Below are 22,472 nucleotides of genomic sequence, written 5' to 3' on the forward strand. Positions count from 1 at the left end.
GGCCTGTCTGACTCAAGTATCTTCACACGCCGGAATGGTTGAGAGGAGTTGTATGATTTTGGGAATTATTTGAATATTTCAGCAAGGGGAAAAAAATTGCAGGCAGGCCAACAGTCAATATGATTGTTGGAAGACATTCAAGAAACTGCCTGAATTTGGGGGGTGACCCGGTTCGGACTCGAGCCTTGGACCCGAATGTGATAGGGGCACTGTTGATATCAGTTCATAAGATATTGCCACATTCATTTTACTGGAAAGTAAAGCAGTTTTTGATATTCCCCTTCCATATTCCCCTTTGTTTGGACTTCCTGAGCCTCATCACCAACCTTCACTAGGATAGAATCCATTCACTCATAAAGAGACCAACACCAAGACAAGTTATTGTCTTATTAGATATATTTAATAAATTAAAACAAGGTACAAAAAAATGAATGTACAGATCAACCTCTCACCGCCCCCATCTCTCTTAATTGTCTCACTGATTGACGCAAGTGGCATAACCAAACCGTGCGCATCATCAAAACAGTACCGGCACTCCCTCAGTGTACCGAAGCGTTGCACACCCTCCCGTGTCTCCCATATCCACACCCTCCCGAAAAGAACACGCATGCTACATGTCTGCAGGCACCAACTGGGCATGGACTGTCAGAAGAAACAGTGGTCAACACTTATGGCATGCGGTGTGTGTGTGTGTGTGTGCGCGCGCGTGTCTAGATGAGGAGGGCCGGTGAGAACTTAGCCATCATGGAGATGCCATTACGATTGCTGTTAGTGTCTTGCGTCTTTTTTGCCATTAAAAGGAAAACTGTAGTTCCCAAAACAATAAGTGCACCGAAGAGTTAAACTACAAGTGAGACGTGTATCTTTTACATACGCGACATGTCACAAGATGTGCGTCAACTAGCATGGCTAAAACACAATCGTCAAGGCTCTACAACAGTGCTGTATAGTGGGGAGTTGACAGAGTAGCTCCAAGTAGGCCCACCATTGGTCATCCAAACAACCACTGACTGACCATTAGGTTACCAGGGCCTGCTTTCTGGTGACCGGTCACAAAAGCCACGTTCCATGCCAAAAGTCCTGAGAGGAAGTGATAAGTGAGTTCCCCTCCTCATCACCAGACTGGCTACCGTTCTCTTAGGAGTCCATTTCATCCCTTCAGCTGGGAGGGCAAACAAGTCCTTCCACATTCACTGTGTAGACCAGCAGTAAGCAGACATTCTTCTCCTGTCCAGTCAGTTTCTTTCAATTATCACTGGGCCTACCATTATCCAACTGCTAATGTTATATAAAAAAAATATGACAATTAAAAAAAAAAAACCTATATCACATGACAAAAGTTCACAACAATTTGGCAGAATAAGGGCATAAAAGGGCGACAGCTTGGAATTGTTAGATATTTATATGTATATAGAGATATAGATGATGATCAATGAATAAAGCCACAGGAGTTTTCAGTCTTCATTGGTCCCTCTGTCTGTTAGCAGCAGTGGCAGCAGGACTATCGCACCCTGTATTAATAATATAGATTTGTATATATATATATATGTTTGTGTATGTGTACATACATAATATAGCTCTTTTCATTTATCTATATAAAAAAAAAGTTGACCTAACACTATATCTTTGTTCGTACGGATGCAAAAGTCACAAGAGAACAGCCTAGGAGCCACGGAAGATCGAAAAACGAGTAGAAAGAAGGGATGACATTTTACAGTGTGCATGCCGCAGGAGAGGTGGAGATGAGGAAAGAAAGAGGGGAAATAGATAGATGGAAAAGTGAAATGAAATGAATATAGAGGTAGAGATAGATAAATGAAGGGTGCAAAGATGACAGATGTAGAAAGTGATGGACAGAGAGAGACTGCATACACAGACTGAAAAAGAGAGAAAAGAGATAGAGATAGATAGATATATAGAGAGAAAGAGAGAGAGAGAGAGAGAGAGAGAGAGAGAGAAATAGAAGGGATAAAAGAGGAAAACATGACCTCTCCTGCTCTGACTGACTGCACAGTCTCAGCTAGTCTCTGCCTCATCTCAGGCTGCACTGGGGGGAAAGACTACATCACGTCTGCACAGCACATCTGTAGAGCCATGGTGTGTGGGTTTGTGTGAGAGTTGGGGGGATATTTCCATGAAGTTCACGGGGCCTGGGGAAGCGCTAGTGCTGGATGTCCTGGCACCGGAGCGCCTGACCGGGCTGCTTCGGGACTGTGGAGCCGGAGCCTGAGCTGGAGAGTGGTCAGTCAGTACTCGGCAGCATACTCTGTGCCATGGAGGCCTCGACACACCAGGGTGAACTCCTTCACGATGTCCTTCACTCTTCTCTTGTTCACACGCTCCCTGAATAGGAAAGTAAAGACAATTGTACAAATAATGGTCACTTCTTTGAAACTTTATGTTGCACACTTTACTGACTATAGTGACTGGTGTACCATTGTGTCGCCTGTCGAGTTATTTCAACCAACTTGAGGTAATATTATGGAATAGCTATTACGTTATATAAAATTAAGGTATTTGATTATGATTGCGATTCAAGTTGTTAAGAATGGACTGTCATCTTCTGCATGTGAATTAGACACCTTTATTCTGTGTGTATGTGTGTGTGTGTGTGTGTGTGTATGTGTGTATTCCATGTGCATGTGTGTGTGTGCGTATTCCATCCTACCTCAGGACCTGCTGGCTGAAGGTGTTCTTCTGCTCGGGGGAGACGCGTGAGGAGGGGAAGCCGGGCGACTGCAGCGCTTCTTTCAGCCACACAGTGAGCAGGCCGAAACAGTGCTTGTTCAGGGAGAACAGCACCTCGGCAAACTGGTCCATCAGACTCCGCGACGACTGGCCACCAATGGCCTGCAGCAGAGCGGGGGCGAGAAAACGCGGAAGTGAAGACAAAGTATAAGATCTGAAAATCCTGTATTGTGTGCCCAACTTAACAAATCAGTCGGTGGTCAAGTTCCTACCAAAGATTCTAGAGTGCTACATGCTCCGTTCCTACCAAAGATTCTAGAATGCTACATGCTCCGTTCCTACCAAAGATTCTAGAGTGCTACATGCTCCGTTCCTACCAAAGATTCTAGAATGCTACATGCTCCGTTCCTACCAAAGATTCTAGAATGCTACATGCTCCGTTCCTACCAAAGATTCTAGAGTGTTACATGCTCCGTTCCTACCAAAGATTCTAGAATGCTACATGCTCCGTTCCTACCAAAGATACTAGAGTGTTACATGCTCCGTTCCTACCAAAGATTCTAGAGTGATACATGCTCCGTTCCTACCAAAGATACTAGAGTGTTACATGCTCCGTTCCTACCAAAGAGAGTGCTACTGTTCCGTTCCCACCAGGCCTTTCTTCTTTATTTTTTTCCATTTTATCATGTGACTATATTTTGTTTTGTGTTTTCTTTTTTTTGCTTTGTTACAGTATGTCCGTTTCTATGTACTATGTATATTATGCATCCTTGTTGGTGCCCCCCACCCAATCCCAATCCTCCCCCACCTTTTTTATGCAGCCCTTGCCACTTAATCTACTAAACCCCTCTTCTACTGCAACCCCTCTTCCTCTTCTAATCCCCCCCCCCCCCATTAATGCACAAATAGACTGACACCAGACATCATTTCACTGCATTTCTTACTTCCAGTAACTATATGCATGTGACAATAAACTTTCTTGTATCCTTGTATATATATGTATGTATATATGTATGTATGTATGACGGGATTGTTCATAGTGTCTGCAGGGCTCAGTGACAGAATGAGAGGTTAAAGGTTAAAGCTGAGCTGCTGACCTCCAGCACCGCCTGTAGAAGGAGCTTCCCTTCCTGCTGGACCACCTGACCCACAGGAGGGATGTCTGCACAGTGAGGCAGCAGCTCCGTCTGACAACAGACAACACAACAAAGCCACTTACAAAAACACCAACATGTCACATCACCACACATATCAGATTCAATTAGACTAGCATTTCTACACTAGTGGTTTAAACACTTTATATTTTAACATTTACTAACCTGCACAACAAACTGAGTAATAACACACGTTTAGCCCATCAATCAGAAATGACCTTTATCTTTGCTTCACAGATATGCGTGTCAAATGTGTTTCACTTACAAAGAACAGACAAGTAGACTTGACCGTTGGAGCCTCAGGGAATTTAAGCGACAGCACTCCTGTAAACAAGAAGAGACAAGTCATGCTAACTTCGCAAATGCAATGCCAATCCCAAATTAATCCAGCTTCAATCTCGGTAATGTACGCACGCACGCTCACACACACACAAAAAGGTTAAGACTTTGTGCATGTGTGTAATTGTCTCTCCGCTTGGTCTGTTAGAACGCAGTACTCACCACAGTGGAAGACCGCTTTCACATCAAGATTCTCAGACAAGTACAAATCGGGTTTCCGTTTGAGAGCCTACAAAGCAGACAGAACCATTGAACAGGAAAGACACCCTCCAAACCCCCCAGCCCTCGGAAACCTTCTTCCCCACCCCACCCCACCCTGTCCTCACCCCAACACCATCTCCAGTAAAACATCTTCCCTCCCCCCTTTCTGTTCAGCCTGATGCTAACATTTTCACCAAAACCAACCAAACACATATACAAACTCATCCAATGCAAAAAACTCATCAGGTACGTAAGAAATCAACTGCAAGGAGAGAAATCAAACTTTAAAATACAACTGAGGTCAAACTAAAGGCATGATGGTTTTGGACTTTTTTCCCCCTCCTTCTTATCACCCCCCACAGCTTCTGATTCATCTTTTAACTCCCCGTCACTTATGTCTTTTGCTCAGTTGGAATATGCAACAGAAATCTGTAACATGTACGGATAAAGACAACTAATGCAGTAAGGAACTGAGAGAGAGGATGAGAGGAGAGAGAGGAAGGGCAGAGGTGAAGAAGACTAGAGCTGTCCAAAGGCAGAAATCAAAGAAAGAGGTAATGGAAACCCAGGACGCTGAACTTAAAAAGTCAAACAGAGGGCTCCAATTCGTTAAGAATTAATTAATCAAGTCATTAATTAATTTGGGGCTTGGAGGGCTGGAATGACGTGTAGAAGTGGGGGCTCAGGGATTAAAACGAAGGAATCGTCACTGCTTCGCCTTTCAACCTGTGACGACTCTTTCACGCGGATTGCTTTTAATAAAGCATTAGGAGTAATTATGTAATAACCTCCATGTCTAATTTCCATGACTGTGAATTGATGCAGTGTTTTCCCCTTCCTAGACAAAACTAATACGCATAACGTGCATCCAGTCTTTGGGGACTAAATGAAGAGGTTTAACCTTTGAAACCTCCTCATCAGATGATGACTGCATTTAAAATGTTAAATGCCGTAGCCATTACCGTAATCCACTGTGCACTGGCTGCCAACCTGGATCCTAACCTGTCAATTCACACCTCTGACTGAGGGGAAATATTGGCCTAGCTTGCCAACAGCAGTGGGTGTGTGTGTGCTTTTAATAACTGCACTTTGAAACTTTGGAGAACCACCAGGTTGTAGCTCTTATGTTCCCTCATCACTCAAGGTTCTTAAGTGTGTCTGGAACACAGCTTATTGTTATTATTAAAAACCTCAATATTGCAAAATGGCTCCAAAGCTGTAGGAGTTTCCACAACAGCCCAGCCTTCTGCTTACAGCCCAGCCCAGCTTCTGCTTATGTCTAGTCATCTAACCATGTTGAGTTGTACTTGACACCAAGTATGCGGCGCTACCCACATATCACGCCTGCTATTTACACCACCGCTACTCTGAGTTTCTATCTAGTGTGCCGTCTGGTTGGCGCAGCCTCACCAGCTATCTGGCAGTCACTCTGGCGCTCACAGATTGCCTGGCACTGATTCTGCCTACCCTCCTGCATGTGGTGCTGGGCATCAAAGAGTGGCGCGGAAGGCAGCACGTGGCAGGCAGTTGCCCCGTGCCAATGTTGCGGCGAGGTACGCTCGGAGCCCTACGTGGAGCTGGCCGCTTTAAACCCTGAGTATTGGAGGAGAGACTTCCATCTGTCCCTCAATATCAAACCCCCCCCCTTCTGTCGATTCCATTGTCCAGTCACAATGGGGGTCTCCAGGACCCGTCAAACAGGACGAAAAAAAGGAGAGAGAGTGAAAGAGAGAGAGAGAGAGAGAGATACAGAGAGACAGAGAAATAAGAGAGAAAGGAGTGAGATAGGAAGGAGAGGCAGAGAGGTAGAGAGGAGAGAAACCCAAAGTGAATGAAATAAGAAACCAAAAACACACCTGAGCTTGGAGTTGCATAAATGAATCAACAATATCAGGATGATCCCTGGGCCCTAAAATATAATAAAGATGAAACTTAAGAAATAATAATAAGAATAATAATAAGAATAATTTACACAAACAGCAACAAAACAGATCCAACAGTCATGTGGAAAGAAAAAGTCAACCAAAACAATATCACTGAAATAATTGCCACACGTGAAAAAGGGATTCTGGGAGGAAACAGTAGGTGGGGTGGGGGGCATGAGAAGCATTTTGGAAGCAGTCTTGGAAGAAACTCAAACGGAAAGGAGACAAAAAGACATGAGTCAGTTTGGAGGAAGAAGAAGAAAAAGAACGGAAAAGAATTAACGAGAGAACATAAGGAAACCTAAAAAAAAAATTAAAAAAAAGTGGGTTTGGAGTGGGAACCCAGGAGGCACCTGTTACTGTGACATTAATTTTTCATTTTTTTGCATCTTTTGTTTCTTTTTACTTTTTCTCATTAACAGTTTTATTTTTTAATTTTCTAAGCATATTCAAATCAAACCTTGGCCCCACCCACTCCCGGTCCATCCCGCCTTAGCCAGCCTCAGACTAGCAAGTGCTTGGTTCCCACGGCAACCCCTTCGGAAGCAGGCTGCTGATTGGCCCCCAGCTGTGACCCCACCCCTAGCTGTTCCCACACTCCAAACGGAACCTGTTCACCCCTCCACTGAGATGCACCACTGATAGTCACAAACAAACAAACAAACAAACAAAAATCACAAACAAGTAACAGAAAGTCATAACAGCAGGCTTGTGCGTTCTTCTGCAAATGCATTGCGCTGGGGTGGGGGGGGGGGGGTGGGAGACCTGCTCGGAGAAGAGAGGGTTAAAACGGCCAAGAGTGATGAGTCATGCCACCGTCAAACAAGTCCGTTCCGCGTTTTGGAGAGGCAACAGAAAAAAGCGCAGGAGGTAGAGGAGGACAGGGAGGAAGAAGCGGACGAGAAAGAAAAACGACGACAGAAGCAGCAAGTGATGGCTGGTTGAGCTTCACAACAGAACCACGTGCAGACGTAACAGTGTGTATATATATGTGTGTGTGTGTGTGTGTGTGTGTGGGTTTGTGTGTGTGTGTGTGTGTGTGTTTGCATAGACCCCTTAAAGAAATTCCAGGTGCTTTGTGGCGTCCGTTTGTGTCAAAAAATGAGTGTGCAGTTTGAGCTGAGAATGAGGAGATGGCGGTGGTGGTGTGCACATACACAGACACAAGTGTGTGCGTGCTGTGTGTGTGAGGAGAGGAGGATTGACTGGTCACACTCCCCCGGTCCCCAGAGCCCCAGACAGGCAGGCGTACCTTGCTGGAAGATGGACAGGGTGACTGAGGTGACCAACTCAAACAGCGCTTTGATTGGGGGGAAGTGGTCCGTTTCGCTGGCAAATATGTGCACCATCTGGTGGGAGCAGACACTCAATTACTCCACGTCACTGGATTTGCACAACACTGGGACAAATTGGCAACATCTTCATAGAGGAGCGGCAAAATTGGAATTACTATCCTATTTCAGTTCCAACTTTCAGATTTAAACTAGAGAATTATTAGAGCAACAGTGATTCAGTAAAATATTCATATAATAATCTACATTCATCTATTGATACATGTTGTAGTCTGTGTATTAATGCTTAACATGGTAATACTGTCTTTAATTGTGTGTTTGTGTGTGTGTAAGAGAGAGAGAATGACAGTATGCCTATGCCTGTGTGTGTGTGTGTGTGTGTGTGTGTGTGTGTGTGTGTGTGTGTACCTGTCGGGTCAGGTCGAGTGCGGAGGCCTGGGGAATGGTGCTGTACATCTGTCCCAGCATCTCACTCAGCTGAGACACCATGGGGGCAAAGTCATGCAGGAGAGTCTTCACAGACTTCTCAAAGATGGCACACACAGCCTGACACAGGAGAGAGGGGGGCGTGGGGGTCAAAAGAAGTGAGAAAAAGATTCAAGAAAAAGGGTAGAGAATCAGTCAGTCTCTAAACTCAAGACAGCGGGCGGGCGATGGGCTTTCATTGAGCAGCGGCTCTGCCGAGATGTGGGCCTCACCTCCACCACCTGCGAGTCGTTGAGCCACTTGCTGAGGACGGTCTGAATGAGGGCAAACACCTGCTGCAGCACCACCACCACCTGCAAAACACACACACCTACACGTCAGCCGGGCGAGGGAGGACGGATGCCTAGATTAAGCTTCGTCTTCATACAGAAATAGGTTCGTCAGTTTCGTCCGTTGATCCGTTTCATCTGTATTCGTAAGCTTGAAGAGAACGGACAAAAAGATGGACGAAATCAACGCAGAGAGCGGACGGGAGCTTCGTCCGTATCCTCATCTGTTTTTAACGCTGAGCATAATGATGGCACGAAGACAGATTGTAAGACGTGACAGAAGACAGACATGAAGCCGATTGTAACATCATAATATGCCAACCACACAAAGAGCTGTCTGTTGATTGTTCTTGCCTAATATCTGATCAATGTATCATTAAAAGTTCTAAAATCCTAGTATTACAGTCTACAGTTTCTCCTACTTGTAGTATACCCTATCCAAACACATAAGCTGATATGGTCCTGTAAGACTCACAGGGTTGGGTCCTGTGGGTGGGGGGGTTGATTTGACAGGCGGCTGTCTGTCTCCTGACTCGTCGTCCTGCTTCGTGATGTCCAGTGTGGTGAAGAGGTTGGACAGCAGGCCCAGGATGTGGATGATGGCCAGCTTGTTGGAAGGGTTCGGCTAAGGACAGAAACAAGGAGAAGAGTTTAGGCAGGTGGTACAAATCCACATTAAGTGACCGAGGACAGGTCATGGAGCTTTGATAATTCATTGTTGTGGCTCACTCAGTTCCATTGATAGAACCTTCTTGACTAGTAAGCTAAAGTAGTGGTGTTTACATTTCACTGCACTAGTTCTAGGCAGGGATCACATTGGCCAGCGGCAAGAGGCAGAGGCAAGCGTAACGCAGCGCTCAGATCATAATAAGTTCTCTCTCGTTCCTATGGTAACACAAACGGTTTGCCTTAACTGACAATTTAATAAGTTCGTGTTGTGCTTTAAAAGTTGAACCAAGGACAACGGCAGTTTGTTCAACGCCTGTGTTACGCCAGCGTTGCCACCGTTGTGCTGCTGAACCATAGAGAACAATAGGAGACCTGCCGCTTGCCACTGGCTAATGTGATCCCCGCCTTACCATATGTCTATCTCCTTACCATCCTGTGAATTCTCAATCTTTCCTTAATTCTAAATATCTTATGTTTTATTTATTGTTTATGTTTGTTTGTTTGCATTATTATTATTATTATTTCTTCTCTTTCTTTTCTCTATTATTGTGTTAAGTGCTCCAAATGTAAAGCACTTTGAGCTGCATTCTGTGTGTGAAAGGTGCTATACAAATAAAGCTTATTATAATTATTATTACAGTTTGGGCTTTTGCCATGCCTCAGGTGGTCTTTGTCTGTGTAGAAAATTGCTGTTTCAGAGGTGGAGAAATTTGGGAGAATTGTTAATAAAGCAGTTAGAATGGCAGGTTTGGGACTGCTGCCAGCCCATTGTGTATGGTTGTTTAGTATTACAGCGTGCTGTGTCATTTTAGATAGGCATGGTTGTTGCCTGGCCACAGTGTGAAATCTCCAGACAAGAATAGGCTTGGTTGTTGATTGGCCATCGTAGTAAATCCCCTAACTATAGTTTAACACCTTCTCTGTGTATGTCTATATTGACTGTCTACTGTATGCACAATTGCACATTTTCAACTCAAAATTTGCTGCTCTTATTTTCTTCATTGTATGTGCCTTCTTATTTTTACTTTTTATATTGTTTACTTGAATGTTATGTTTGTCTGTGGACCTAATTGGTAAAATATGTCTTGTCTCCACCTTGGGATAGTGGGAAACGTAATTTCGATCTCTCTGTATGTCTTGACATGTGAAGAAATTGACAATAAAGCAGACTTTGACTTTGTCTGAAAGTGAGCAAGATGGCGAAGTCCTTCCACAGTCTGTGTGTTTGGGGCGGAGTGCGTAAGCGAGAGGATGGAGGCTGGTCGCTCGTTAGCGCTCTCTTCCCTTGGGGGGCTGGCGGCGACTAGGCGCTCATTAACGCGCTGCACAGTCTAATTACTCGTCTCCCTGACGACAGCACATTGCCGCTATTTCCTCCACTGCATAGAGCCTTCTACTGCCACTATGACCCTGTGCCCACGCCCACACATACTCAACATACACACCTTACATAGCGTGACAACACACACACACACACAGACACACACTATCTCTTTCCCCCCCCCCTCTCTGCTCATACCTTGTTTATTGTTCCTAGGATTTCTCATAACACGCATTTATGACAGATGACTAAGTACCTGATCCCACCAGTAACAACAAGTCAAGTCTGAACATCAAGTCTGAAAGGCCCTCTCAAAGTCAAAGTGTGTGTGTGTGTGTCTGTTGCTTAGGGAGGGGGAGGGAGAGGGAGAGAGAGAGAGCGTGAGAGGGAGACATCAGCAGCCAGGTGGAGTAAAAGAGATGCCTGACCAGGGAGACGTTGATCTCTGTGGAAGGGTGGGAACCAGCTGTGTCGGACTAGTACTAACTGTTTCCACTAGGGGTCACTGTTTCCCTCGGAATATATAGAAGAGGAGTCGTCAGGCTGCTTAGAGAGTCTGATGTCACGTTGCTTTTGTCTAAGGGCCAGACAGGAGAGCGGGGAGGATGAGAAAAACAAACATGCCTGCGCAGGGCTATTAGGGGCGATGAACGCCATTCATCTACTCAGACACCCTTTTCCTTCGTGAATCTCGCATTAGCACACGTCCAAAAATGCAAAACGAAAAAAAATAAGGCATAAAAGGGAATAAAAAGGATTAAAGTCATCAGTAGGGGGTTTGTTATTTATAGCTGTGTTCTTTTTACTGCCCATCTTCAAGCAGATGCTTCCTGGCGCCCTCAGAGGCATTAGCAGGGTTTTTTCAAGTGGACCTGACTGGACTGGCTGAGAGCGTGTCTGGAGTTTATGAGGCTGAATGTGTGTGTTAATGTGTGTGTGTGTGTTAATGTGTGTGTGTGTGTGTGTGTGCTGCCTGCAGCCTGTGGACCAGGCTTTCCGGTGCCCAGTGTAAAAGCCAATCTGGCCCCACTGAGAAATGTTCCACTGCAGCGCTGCCCCGTGGATCTGATGGTCTGTTGGGCTGGACGATGGCCAAGGAGCTGGAGGCAGGGAGACGAGGACGCACTCTGGCCATGAGCAGATAGGGCCGGACAGCATGTACGTACATACATACGAACGCTGAGAACATCCAGTATACCTACACTACACTTTAAAGCAGCAGTGTGCCACTTTGTGACATTTTGCCACTCGTTGTTAAGCGATGTGTTTCTAGGCGAATAGTCAAATTTCAACTTTCAGGGTGAAGGACAAATCAAATTGCCATGTGAAAGATGGATAAACACACCTGTTGTTCTCACCAACTGCCTAGTGGCTATACTGTACATTATGCAGCTTGTGTGACATGACAGAAAAGCTTCCACAGTATGACATTACCAACACTGACCAGAAGACATCAGTCAGCATGCGAGCAGGCATGTATCACCAGTGTCAATAGTGTTGCTGGTGGTGTTTGCAACATTTCTGTTTAGGTAGTTAGCTCGCTAGTTTTAGACCAAATTTCCTTCTAGTTGGTTTAAGTCTCTGCCGGATAAATGAACTGAAACTGCCAGGATATACTGTAGATCATTTCTGTGAACAAAAGTAAATAAATGAAAAAAAAAACTACGGTTTGTGGCCTCAGGTGATTCAGCGGCAGTGTTGGTCAGTTAGTTCATCATCAGGCAGGTGTAATAGTCACATTTCCCTCCTATCTAAATGCAAACGAAGCTGTCAAAGATGCCAAGCAATTCAAGGCTCTGTATTGGAGGAGATCTCAATAACAAGTGTGGCGAACATGACATGCTCAGGAAAAATAAGATTGTGTGTGTGTGTTTGTGTGTGTGTGTGTGTGAAATAACCAGCGGGAACAGATGCTTGATTTTCCAGCTACTATTTATAGTCCTGTGATATCAGCCTCCGTGGTGACAGCTAGCCAGGCACGAGCCCCTCTTGGCCAGACGCGCCGAACGAGACCACAGGGGTGGAGACGAGACACAGTGGACAGGCATGGGTGGACCGTGGGGGGAGCGGGCGTTTGGGATGTGTGTGTGTGTGTGGGGTTAAGACTGACAGCTGACAGTGACAGTGTGTGTGTTTGTGTGTGTGTGTGTGTGTGTGTGTGTGTGTGTGTGCGCGCGCAGGGGGTCTTTACCGTCTCGTCGGCCAGTTTCTCCAGCTGCTGGATGTAGGGCGTGATGAGGGAGTGTAGGTTGCTCAGAATCTCCTCCACAGGAAGGGCAGACAGCAGGAAACCCAGAGCCTGCATCAGCCACATACATTGACTCGTCTGCAAGGGGGGGGGGGGGGGGGGGGTAAAGGAGGTAGAAAGACAGAAAGAGAGAGAGAGAGAGAGAGAGTGTGTGTGTGTGTGTAGGAGGGAGACGAAGAAAATAAAAAAAAATTATGGTTAGTATATGACCCTCTGGAAGATTTAGCTGAAAATCGATCACCGCCATTTCCATAGATATTACATAAACATGCTCAAGGCCAGTGCAGGCTGTGAACTCACCTTGTGGATCTGTTTAATAAGCACTTCCTGTGGACAGGATATTCAGGGCAAGGAGGGAGAGCGAGAGAGAGCGAGAAAGAGAGAAACATTACATTCAGCATGACTTCAAGCTGTTCAGTATTAATGCATTTAAAACCATTATCAAGGGTCACAGTCACATTTACATTTTAATCTGTAGCCTTCACCTAGAGCTCTACAGCATGTCATTCATCTTATCTGTACTTGTGAATGTCAAGTTTTAAACCCAGGAGCTGAGCCGTCCAGTGTTTTGACACTTCAGGTACAAAAACACTATAATAAGAATCTGTGATCGGTACTCGAAGTGTTGGTCTTCAGTAAGACATGAAATAATAAGAATCTGTGATCGGTACTCGAACAGTGTTGGTCTTCACTAAGACATGAAATAATAACAATGTGTGATTGGTCAGTGGACACCTGCTGGAGAAGTAGCCTGGCTGAGTAGGGTGGGGGTGCAGAGGGAGGTTGTGAGTACCTGTGAGACGGCCACGATGTTGGTGGCATAGGGCGGCAAGTCGTATTTGCACTCGCGGCAGATCTTCTTGAGCGTGGACACGCTGGACACGGACAGGTCCGGGTTGCCCAGGGCCTGAAGCACCAGGGGCAGCACGCTGCTCAGCATCACCGGGTGATCAGCCAGCCACTCCGCCAGCGCGCCTGGAAGAGGAGAGGAGGGAGAGAGAGAGAGAGGGAGGGAGAGAGAGAGGGAGAGAGAGAGAGAGAGAGAGAGAGAGAAAGAGTGAGAGAGAAGGAGGAGAGGGAGAAAGAAATAGTGTGTGTGTGTGTGTGTGTGTGTGTACGTGTGTGTGTATGTATGTATGTATGTGAGAGAGTGAGTGTGTGAGAGAGAGAGTGGGAAAAGGAGATAAACAAAAAAAGAGGGGGAAGAAAAAGAGTGGGAAGAAAGAGAGAGAGAGAGAGTGAAAAGAGAACAGAAAAGAGGGATGAGGTGTGTAATCAGTAGGAAATCAGTAGGAAGTGAACAACAAACCCTGAGTACAGAGTAATTAACTGTCAAAATGTGCCCCAAACAATGAGTCATGTTTCCAGAGTATACAACACGTAGTGTGATATTGTTACACAGGCGGAAAAAAAACAAACCAAACCAAAAACAAACATCTGGGATGGTGCTCAGCGTCATCAAACAGGTGGTTTCGCCAACGCCTCTGGGTTTTCAATGGATGCGTGTCATACCTATAGTGAACATGACTGTGTCGGCCAGCTGGACGTTGTTGATGTTGATACGGGGGATGAGGCCAATCAGGCCTGGAATGACGTCGGAGTAGTTTACATCTATCGTCTCGGCGATAGACTGAAACCCATACAGTAGAGCCTCTGTGTGCTACAACAGAAAAAAAAAGAAAAAAAACATAAACACAACAAAACAAAAATCCCTTACATTACTACAGAAATTATATTACCGGTACTACACAAATATGACTTGTCGTAATACTACAAAATGAAAAACTCTCAGTTGGTATGACTTATACAAATATGTTTTACATTTCCCAAGACCTAAAGTTCTAAAGTGACATTTCTATTAGACATTGTGGGAAAATTTCCATTAGTTAGCTGTTTAATGATTACTGGAGTTATTGTCCAACTGGCTACACTTTAAAGACATATAGACATTAATGGGATGATGTCAGTCCTTTTGATTTTCCTTTCATCCATGACCTGAAGTCCACCTCCCTTAAGGAGTCAGAGGTAGTAACAGCTTATCTCTTATCATGACAACTCTTTCACTATTCTTTTCTTTATAATCCATCATGAACACCTGTGTTAGCACTATTATTTCTTTGTAATCCATTATGAACACTTTTTCCTATACATAATGGTAAGACTTTGTCTACAATAGACTTGTTGCTCTCATGCTTGCCTAGGATGCTTGTGTGTTTGTAACCTGTCTCCGGCGTCATGAATAAAGCTTTGTACTCTGCCGTATGGTCAGCTTGCCTGTGAGTTTCTTTTAGCCTCTTTTTGGATTAATACTTAATTTTTACCACAACATCATTAAGAATATCGTCATTGCTGTAGGAACATGTAAAGGTGTCAAAGATATCGTCATGGCTGACCGACTGACCTGCCAGGACGTAGGCTGTTCTGGATTAGTCAGCAGCCGGCCCAGCTTGTCATAAAGGTTACTAAGCAACTCCGCTCCCAGCATCTCGTACACGTACATCAGGGTGTCGGAGATGTCCACCCTGTCAATCAGAGAGTGAGAGAGAAGGGAGCCGGTTATCATGTGGACAGCACAAAGGAAAGAAACAAACAGAACAGTGCAAGGCTCAGATGCACAGGGACAGACAACATGTCTCCTGGGGGAAGTGTGCGCTTTGTCATGACGGCAAATCTGTCATTCCCTCTGCTGACAACTAACACTGCAACAAGAAAAACAAAAATAAAAACCAGGTTGCTGACTATCGAACCTGTCAAGGCTTTATTTTAAACTTCAGCACATTCTGAGTCAAACAAATAACACATGGACACACACACGGACACACACACGGACACACACACACACGCGTTTAAGGATTGGCATATGAAAAACACAGACAGACACACCAACCCACACCTCTAGATCCTGAACTGCTTTTCCTTGGAACTCCTTAGAGAACCAGGAGTTAAAACACACATGTACACACTTAAATGTACAAATCTAAAACACAGTCACACAAACAAACACACCTGTAGATCCTGAACTGCTCTTTCTCGTCGGAGGACCAGGAGGCGTACTCCTCGTCTGTGGGGAACTGGGCCTTGTGCAGCAGCACGTCCACCAGCTGGAAGTACACGGGCCTATACACCTGCAGATATACGGCCTGCTTCTCTGCCTCGAACGACATGATATCATCCTACAACACATACAAAAATATAGTCATTTTTAATGATCAGAACACTGTGTTTTTGAATTCAGAGAAGGTGGATAGATTCTGCTTTGAACAACATATCCTAAACACAAACACACACACACACACACACACACACACACACACAAATATAGTTATTTTTAATGATCAGAACACTGTGTTTTTGGTTTCAGAGAAAGTGGACGGACTCTGCCTTGAACAACATATCCTAACACACACACAGAGTTATTTATAATGATCAGAACACTATGTTTTTGGTTTCAGAGAAAGTGTATGGATTCTGCCTTGATAATATCATCCACACACAAACAAATGAAGAGTTTGGTTCCAAAACACTATATCTCCATTTTCAAAAACATTAAAAAGTCATCTTCAGGCAATATCAATCAAATTGCTGCTTTGTTGTTTTGATTGAGTAAAGATAAATCAAATGACAATATCCAATTACAATTCTACTAAAATTACTTGCAAAACAAAATGTAACAAAATGATTTATGAAAATTCATTAAAATGGTGGATTTTGGAACCAAACTCTTCAAATATAGAGTCATTTTTTGGTTTCAGAGAAAGAGGATGGATTATGTCTCTGATGAGACACTTTGGCAGAGCCTCTGCTCTGTTGTCTGGCTTCATGTCTGCTCCTGTGCATTCATCTGGTGTTCCCCTCCTATTGATGACAGACACAGCTCAGTGGGGATGGAATGAAAGAGCCTCACTCTCATCAGCAACATCGCCACATTCCCAGCATGCATTTCAGCCGTGAAATACGTCCCTGTGCATCCATCTGTGTCATCGAGCACTGAGAGCGTGTATGAAACATTGATGGTACAATGAGCGATTGAAAGAGAGAATAAGAGGGGGGGGTGGATAGAGGTATGGAAAAGAAAGAGAGAGAGTGCAAAGAGCGAGACAGCAGGAGCTGTGAGGACATTCAGAAAGAAACATAGTACATGGAGACAGAACCTGCGTCTATCAAGTTGCTCTGTGTGTGTGTGTGTGTGTGTGTGTGTGTGTGTGTGTGTGTGTTCTGGGTGTCTTCCCATGTGTAAATATGTAGCAGGGGGAGACCATGGCTTAAAGCTAGATTAAGAAGAATGAAGATGATAATAAGATAAGATGATGATTATCTGATTTATAATCTCAAAAAAGTACACAGAACAGAAGGATGGGAAGGGACAAAAGAAACCAACTAAAAGAAAGAAAGAAAGAAAAAAGGGAGAGAAGAAGAGAAGGGGGAGACAAGCAAGACAGGAATGGAGGATGTTCGCTCTTTATTGTAACTGAACTGAAAGTTGGGTCCAGCATACATAAACAGGATTGACGGCATGCAAAAACGTGTGGAGGCATAATCAAGGACACACAGACAGACACACGCACGCACCCACACACACGCTCTCCTAACATGAGAAGATATATGTGCACACAGACACACAAGGACACAGAGTCCTGGTGATGCAATGGAGGATGATGAAGTCTGACATACCCATTTCCTGATCCCTCCTACCCCTTCCTCTGGCTTATTCCACCACACACACACACACACACACGCACGCACGCACCCACGCACGCACGCACGCGCGTGCGAATACACTACCGCGTCCATCACCCATACATAGCTATCAGACATATTAAACTACAGACCACAACTGCCAGCCTGACTGGGCACCAATTACATACAGTATAATGTTGCTTCTTTAACCAAATACATTAGCATTAGCAAGATTCAACATCACAAAATCCAATATTCGTCTATTGTTAGCCTTGTCACTTCCTCCTAACACCGTAATATGGCAGGTCAACGATTTGTCTACTGACTGTAGTGTCAACTATAAACACTGGCCTACATGAGTAGCTGATGTTTCTAGATTTATATTTGCACCATGTCCACAGTAGAGTTGCTGCTCAGTCTCAATCAAATTGCTAAGAGCATGAGGGGATGCATAATACACAAGTACAATACCGCTGGTGTACAATATGAACAGACATCAAAGCTGAGAGTTCTGTAGATGAAATCCCCCCCAGTTTGTTTTTTGTTTTACAATTGACCCTTCCAGAAGTCCCGCCATACTTAGAATAATAGTTACTGTTGCTATGCCTGTCAAACTTTCGCACCCTGCACGTCTATTACATAGGGGGAGAACCGGGACTTTTTAATGAAATGTCAGTTACAAAGACATCGTACCACACTGAAAGCTAATATTTTGCCACTAGCAACCTACATTTATCCTCTGTCAAATGCAGTTGCATTTTCAGCTCTGAACCAAACCGATTAGTAACCACTTCAACCCTCTGTGCTATGCATTTTCATTTGACATGTGTTGCCTATACTATATCACATGAACATACTGTATTTTTTTTTTTTTTTTTCAAATCAATCATAAATATGGGAATGTGAAATGTTAAAGGTAAGTCCTTAACATTGGTTAAAGGCTGCTGATGCTTTAGCACTAAAGGCAATCAAATCACAAGGCTTCCTTTTTGTGCGGAAGGAGAAGGCTGTTGTATCCCACCTGTAGTGTGTACCAGAACGTGAGGGTGAGGGAGCTGGTGGTCTCGTTGACTGGGTAGTGGCCAGGGATGCCAGTGCAGAACATGATCATGTTCACCAGTGCCAGGAAACCCTGCCAATGCTCCACCTGCTCCAGCAGAGCCCTGGAGGAAAGTGACAAACACACACACACACACATACACAAACAAAACAGTCAGTGAGCATGTAGTTCACGGCCACTAGTATGCATAGTGAGAAGAGAGACCATATCAAATGCATTCTCTTTCATCAAAGGAGGAAAAACTCAAAGACAAGAGTTACAGTTCTGCATCCTCCCTCCTCAGGCATTGATAACATGAAAAATGTAATGTATCAGCAGAATGTATGCCAAGAGCGGTGTGTGTGTGTGTGTGTGTGTGTGTGTGTGTGTGTGTGTGTGTGTGTGTGTGTGTGTGTGTGTGTGTGTGTGTGTGTGTGTGTGTGTGTGTGTGTGTGTGTGTGTGCATGTGCATGTGGTGTGTCAGCTCCCTTAACACAATCAATAACCAAGAGGATGCAATATCAGCAGAACTGCCAGAGAAGACAAGCTGACAGCTGTATGGATGGAAGATATAAACTCAGACACAGGTCTCACACACACACACACACACACACACACACAAAGCCCCCCACCCCCACCGTCAAACCTAACCTAAAACACACAAACAAACTCACTCACAAATTTGTATGCACAGACCGACATCCCTGGCATTAGCGCTCACCCCAGGCCAAATTATGCAGATCGATAGCTGAATTATGCAAAGCTGTTTTTGCAGCACTGTTGGTGCATGGCAATAACATCCAGGCATGATCCTGCCAGCCTGAGATGGAGCAGGCAGCAGGCCACAGAGAAAGCCAATAGAAAACAGGTGTTCCAGGGCTGCTCCATACCAATATAGCTTTGTGTGTGTGTGAGTATGTGAGTGTGAGTGTGTGTGTGTTCAATTATATGCATATTTCACGAACCTAGTATCTGAATTCTTAATTTACAACTATTTATGAATGCAATAAATAAAATTAAACTTCTCTGTGATAGCATTTGGGAAAGAGCATTCACTACTCTGACAATATTAGTACGGGGAGAGATGCCATCTGGTAAATGGTGTGGTATTTGTATGAAAAATCCAGATGTACCTTGAGTGGTTTTCTCCAAGGGCAACAGCAATACGGCAGATCCCGTGTGAAGTCTCCATGTCTCCATTTTGCACTGCCTCCCTCAGCTGTTCCTGTAGCTGCAAGACCTGGGGAACCAACTTCAGCAACGTATTCACATACCTACAGACACAGACACACACATAATTCAAGAACATTAGAGAAGGTAGTAACAATAGCACACACAAAGCCAACGTTTGGGATCAAACAATTACGCATGAACTCCATTATAATCCTGTCTTTGTGGTTGGAGTGCCCCAGGGCTCAGTTGAAGGCTCAACACAAATTGCCTTTCTACAACCTTTTCTAGAGCAATACAGTGGCATTTTTCTTCGCTCCAAGCCATACTGCCATATTTGCAACGGATATAGTTGTAACCTACATTTCCTACACGTACACAAAGTCTGCAGTGAGCCTGTGTAGATACATGTCGCTTTAGGTATCCATACAAATAAAAACAAAAGTTAACCTGCAAGTGATATACGTGTCCAAAAAGGCAGGCAAACACACTGTTCGTTGGCTTCTATAAATACAGTATATCAAACATTGGCAAATACACAACCCCATATTCGTGAGTGTACACAATACCTCCTTTTTCATTTCTCTCAATCCTCCCTTCCTTCCTCTGTTTTACCAAATTACCCAGTGGTTCCTCTGTCATATATTGCAGTTCTTCCTAAAACCACCCTTTCTGTTGTTCTGTATGCATTCCAGAGCCTCTTGCATTTCTCTCTCTTTTAATTAATCTTCAACCACACATAGCCTCCGATAGAGCTGTTTGATATCTCACACAGTTATTAGACTCACACATTCCACTGAGCCATGGTATAGTTCCTTGCATTTTTTATTTATTTAACACATTGTTTTGAGATTATTTTCAGATATTGTGTTAACATACATTCCCATAATCTCTTGCTCTCTTTCTCTGGTACCTCTCCCCATTCCGCTCTCTAGGAAACTGTCTGTAGTGGAGTAAGGATGTAACTGTCCAAGAAAACCAATTATTCTATTCCATTCTCTTCTCTTCCTATGAGTAATTTAATAAAATAAGAGTGAGTCTAGTTCTGGCTCCCTCATGACGGCGAAGCCACACAGCAGTCACCTGAGCAAGCCAAGAATTCAGTAACATCAGTGATGCAACACAAATTATGTATGTGCTGTGGGGGATGGGATATTGTGCTGCAGTGTTTTTTTTTCCTTAAGGTTTTACTACTTTCTCCTTATTTGTGTCAGGCAGCGAGTGGAGCCTTTGCGTGGCGCCTGTGCTGTTGGCTGTGAGGGGCTAAGAGGGAGATGAAGTGATAAATTATTGAGGTGGGGAGTGGGGGAGAGGGGTGGGGAACAGTTCTGTGCACTTTAAAAGGGTGAGCCAATCATCCTGCTTTTTGCCTTCTCTCTCTCTCTCTCTCTCTCTCCCTCTCCCCTCTTTCATCATCTGCGATGGCAGACAGGAGGTATAATCCCTGCCCTTGTGACTTGCTGCTTGACTAGCCCTCCTCCACTGTGTTGGCTAATTGGACTGCAGGTTTAAATCCATTATCCTCGTTTTCAGCAGACGAAAAAAAAAAAAATCAATCAATGTCATATGTCATCTGATCAATCAAGAGAGAGGGGACTTTGAAATGAGACAAAGCAATCTCAGTGAAGCTGTCTGACATGACGACGACGCCTCATCCTCATCTAAGACGACACCTGATCCAGCGATCCACATGGCATTACATTTTACACTATGCAGTAAAAACAAACAGCTGCAGGTTTCTAATAAGGGTTTAGTTATAACCGGTCATATTAATAACCACTGACTCCCTATGATTGTATCCTGAAATGGCATCATGATCTTAACTTCCCAATAGCCCCCTCCCCACTTGGCCTCCATCTTGTGGAGATGACTGGGTGCCTTACTGTGGGTCAGCCTGATGTATGGGCAGTGCTGGCTAATGGGCTGTGGAGCTCTCTGATGAGCCCTGAGGGGGCAAGCAGTGGTCAGCTGGGCTCGCCTTGCATTCCTGCAGGGGGTCATCCATCAGCACACAGCATGAGCACACGCATGGGTGAGCAGCACGCACACACACACACACACACACGAGGCAGCTCCTGACGAATGGCCGCCAGTTATGGACCAGCTGAGCATGTGGTGTGACAGAGGTGTGCCACCTGTCACTCAATCCTCAGGGGTTGAGCTTTTGATATTTGTAAGCCTAGAGACTGTGTTCACAACACTAACAGGGCCCACCATTGGTACTGGTGAAATAATAAAAAAAAGTGTTCTATCCGAGAATGCATGTACTGTGTGCGACTGTGCGTAGGTGTATATGTAAGTGTGTCTGTGTGTGTGTGTGTGTGTGTGTGTGTGTGTAATCTGCCAAAAAAAACATGACCAGTTACTGAGGTAAAAAAGAAACCCAGGCGCTCTTCTGCTGTTTGTTTTCTCTGATTGTGAGAAAGAGCTCAATCCTGTCTACCGTCGCAGAACAGAGCAGAGCCCGGCCTGACCAGCATCCTCCAGGCAGCTCATTAAAATGAATGAGCTGCCTGAGTGTTGCCATTCCTCTGCACTGTCTGGTCAAACTGGCAGCAGGCTCTGTGGGCGAGTGTCTGTGTGTTTGTGCGTGTGTGTTTGTGTTGTGTGTATGTTTGTGTGTGTGTGTCTGTGTACAGGTTATATGGCATCTGCTGCATTCTCCTCTTGAGGAGCAATCATTACTGTGGAATTGTGGAGCTGTGAGCCTATGCAACACTGATTGGGCAATTAATGGGGGCGAGAATGTGGTCTGCAGCATCAAAGCTTTTGAAAGAGATGTTAATGTGTATGCATGGGCTTGGGTGCCTGTGCATGCATGTGTGTGTGTGTGTGCGTGTGTTTTTGTGCCTGTGTGTGTGTGTGTGTGTGTGTGTGTGTGTGTGTCTGTGTGTGTGTGTGTGTGTGTGTGTGTGTGTGCCTGTTGAGCACAGTATGTTGCCTGGCCCCGTTTAGCGGCAGACAGCTGGAGTAACCCCAGAGGGGACAGAGCAC

The 22,472-nt window shown here is 44.8% G+C and overlaps 1 protein-coding gene across 1 annotated transcript in view; it reads right to left on the reverse strand.

The window, feature by feature from the left end:
* Positions 1–408: 408 nt before the first annotated feature.
* ipo13b (importin 13b) overlaps positions 409–22,472 on the reverse strand; it is a 39,867-nt gene continuing 17,803 nt past the window's right edge. Inside the window, exons 4-21 of the mRNA XM_076278518.1 lie at positions 19,442–19,582; positions 18,291–18,432; positions 15,599–15,765; positions 14,994–15,114; positions 14,105–14,252; positions 13,386–13,567; positions 12,893–12,919; positions 12,536–12,670; positions 8,830–8,979; positions 8,298–8,378; positions 8,008–8,145; positions 7,560–7,656; positions 6,239–6,291; positions 4,344–4,410; positions 4,108–4,166; positions 3,786–3,875; positions 2,669–2,850; positions 409–2,343 (exon numbers count right to left, since the gene is read on the reverse strand). Of these exons, the coding sequence (XP_076134633.1) occupies positions 2,247–2,343; positions 2,669–2,850; positions 3,786–3,875; positions 4,108–4,166; positions 4,344–4,410; positions 6,239–6,291; positions 7,560–7,656; positions 8,008–8,145; positions 8,298–8,378; positions 8,830–8,979; positions 12,536–12,670; positions 12,893–12,919; positions 13,386–13,567; positions 14,105–14,252; positions 14,994–15,114; positions 15,599–15,765; positions 18,291–18,432; positions 19,442–19,582 (2,077 nt within the window). The 3' untranslated portion in view covers positions 409–2,246. The remainder of the gene's footprint in view (positions 2,344–2,668; positions 2,851–3,785; positions 3,876–4,107; positions 4,167–4,343; positions 4,411–6,238; positions 6,292–7,559; positions 7,657–8,007; positions 8,146–8,297; positions 8,379–8,829; positions 8,980–12,535; positions 12,671–12,892; positions 12,920–13,385; positions 13,568–14,104; positions 14,253–14,993; positions 15,115–15,598; positions 15,766–18,290; positions 18,433–19,441; positions 19,583–22,472) is intronic.

This window comes from Alosa pseudoharengus, unplaced genomic scaffold, assembly GCF_046254945.1.
Source record: "Alosa pseudoharengus isolate Yale_2024_CS ecotype anadromous, Long Island Sound unplaced genomic scaffold, YU_APseudo_1.1 YU_APseudo_1.1_scf_11, whole genome shotgun sequence".
NCBI classification, from domain to species: domain Eukaryota; kingdom Metazoa; phylum Chordata; class Actinopteri; order Clupeiformes; family Clupeidae; genus Alosa; species Alosa pseudoharengus.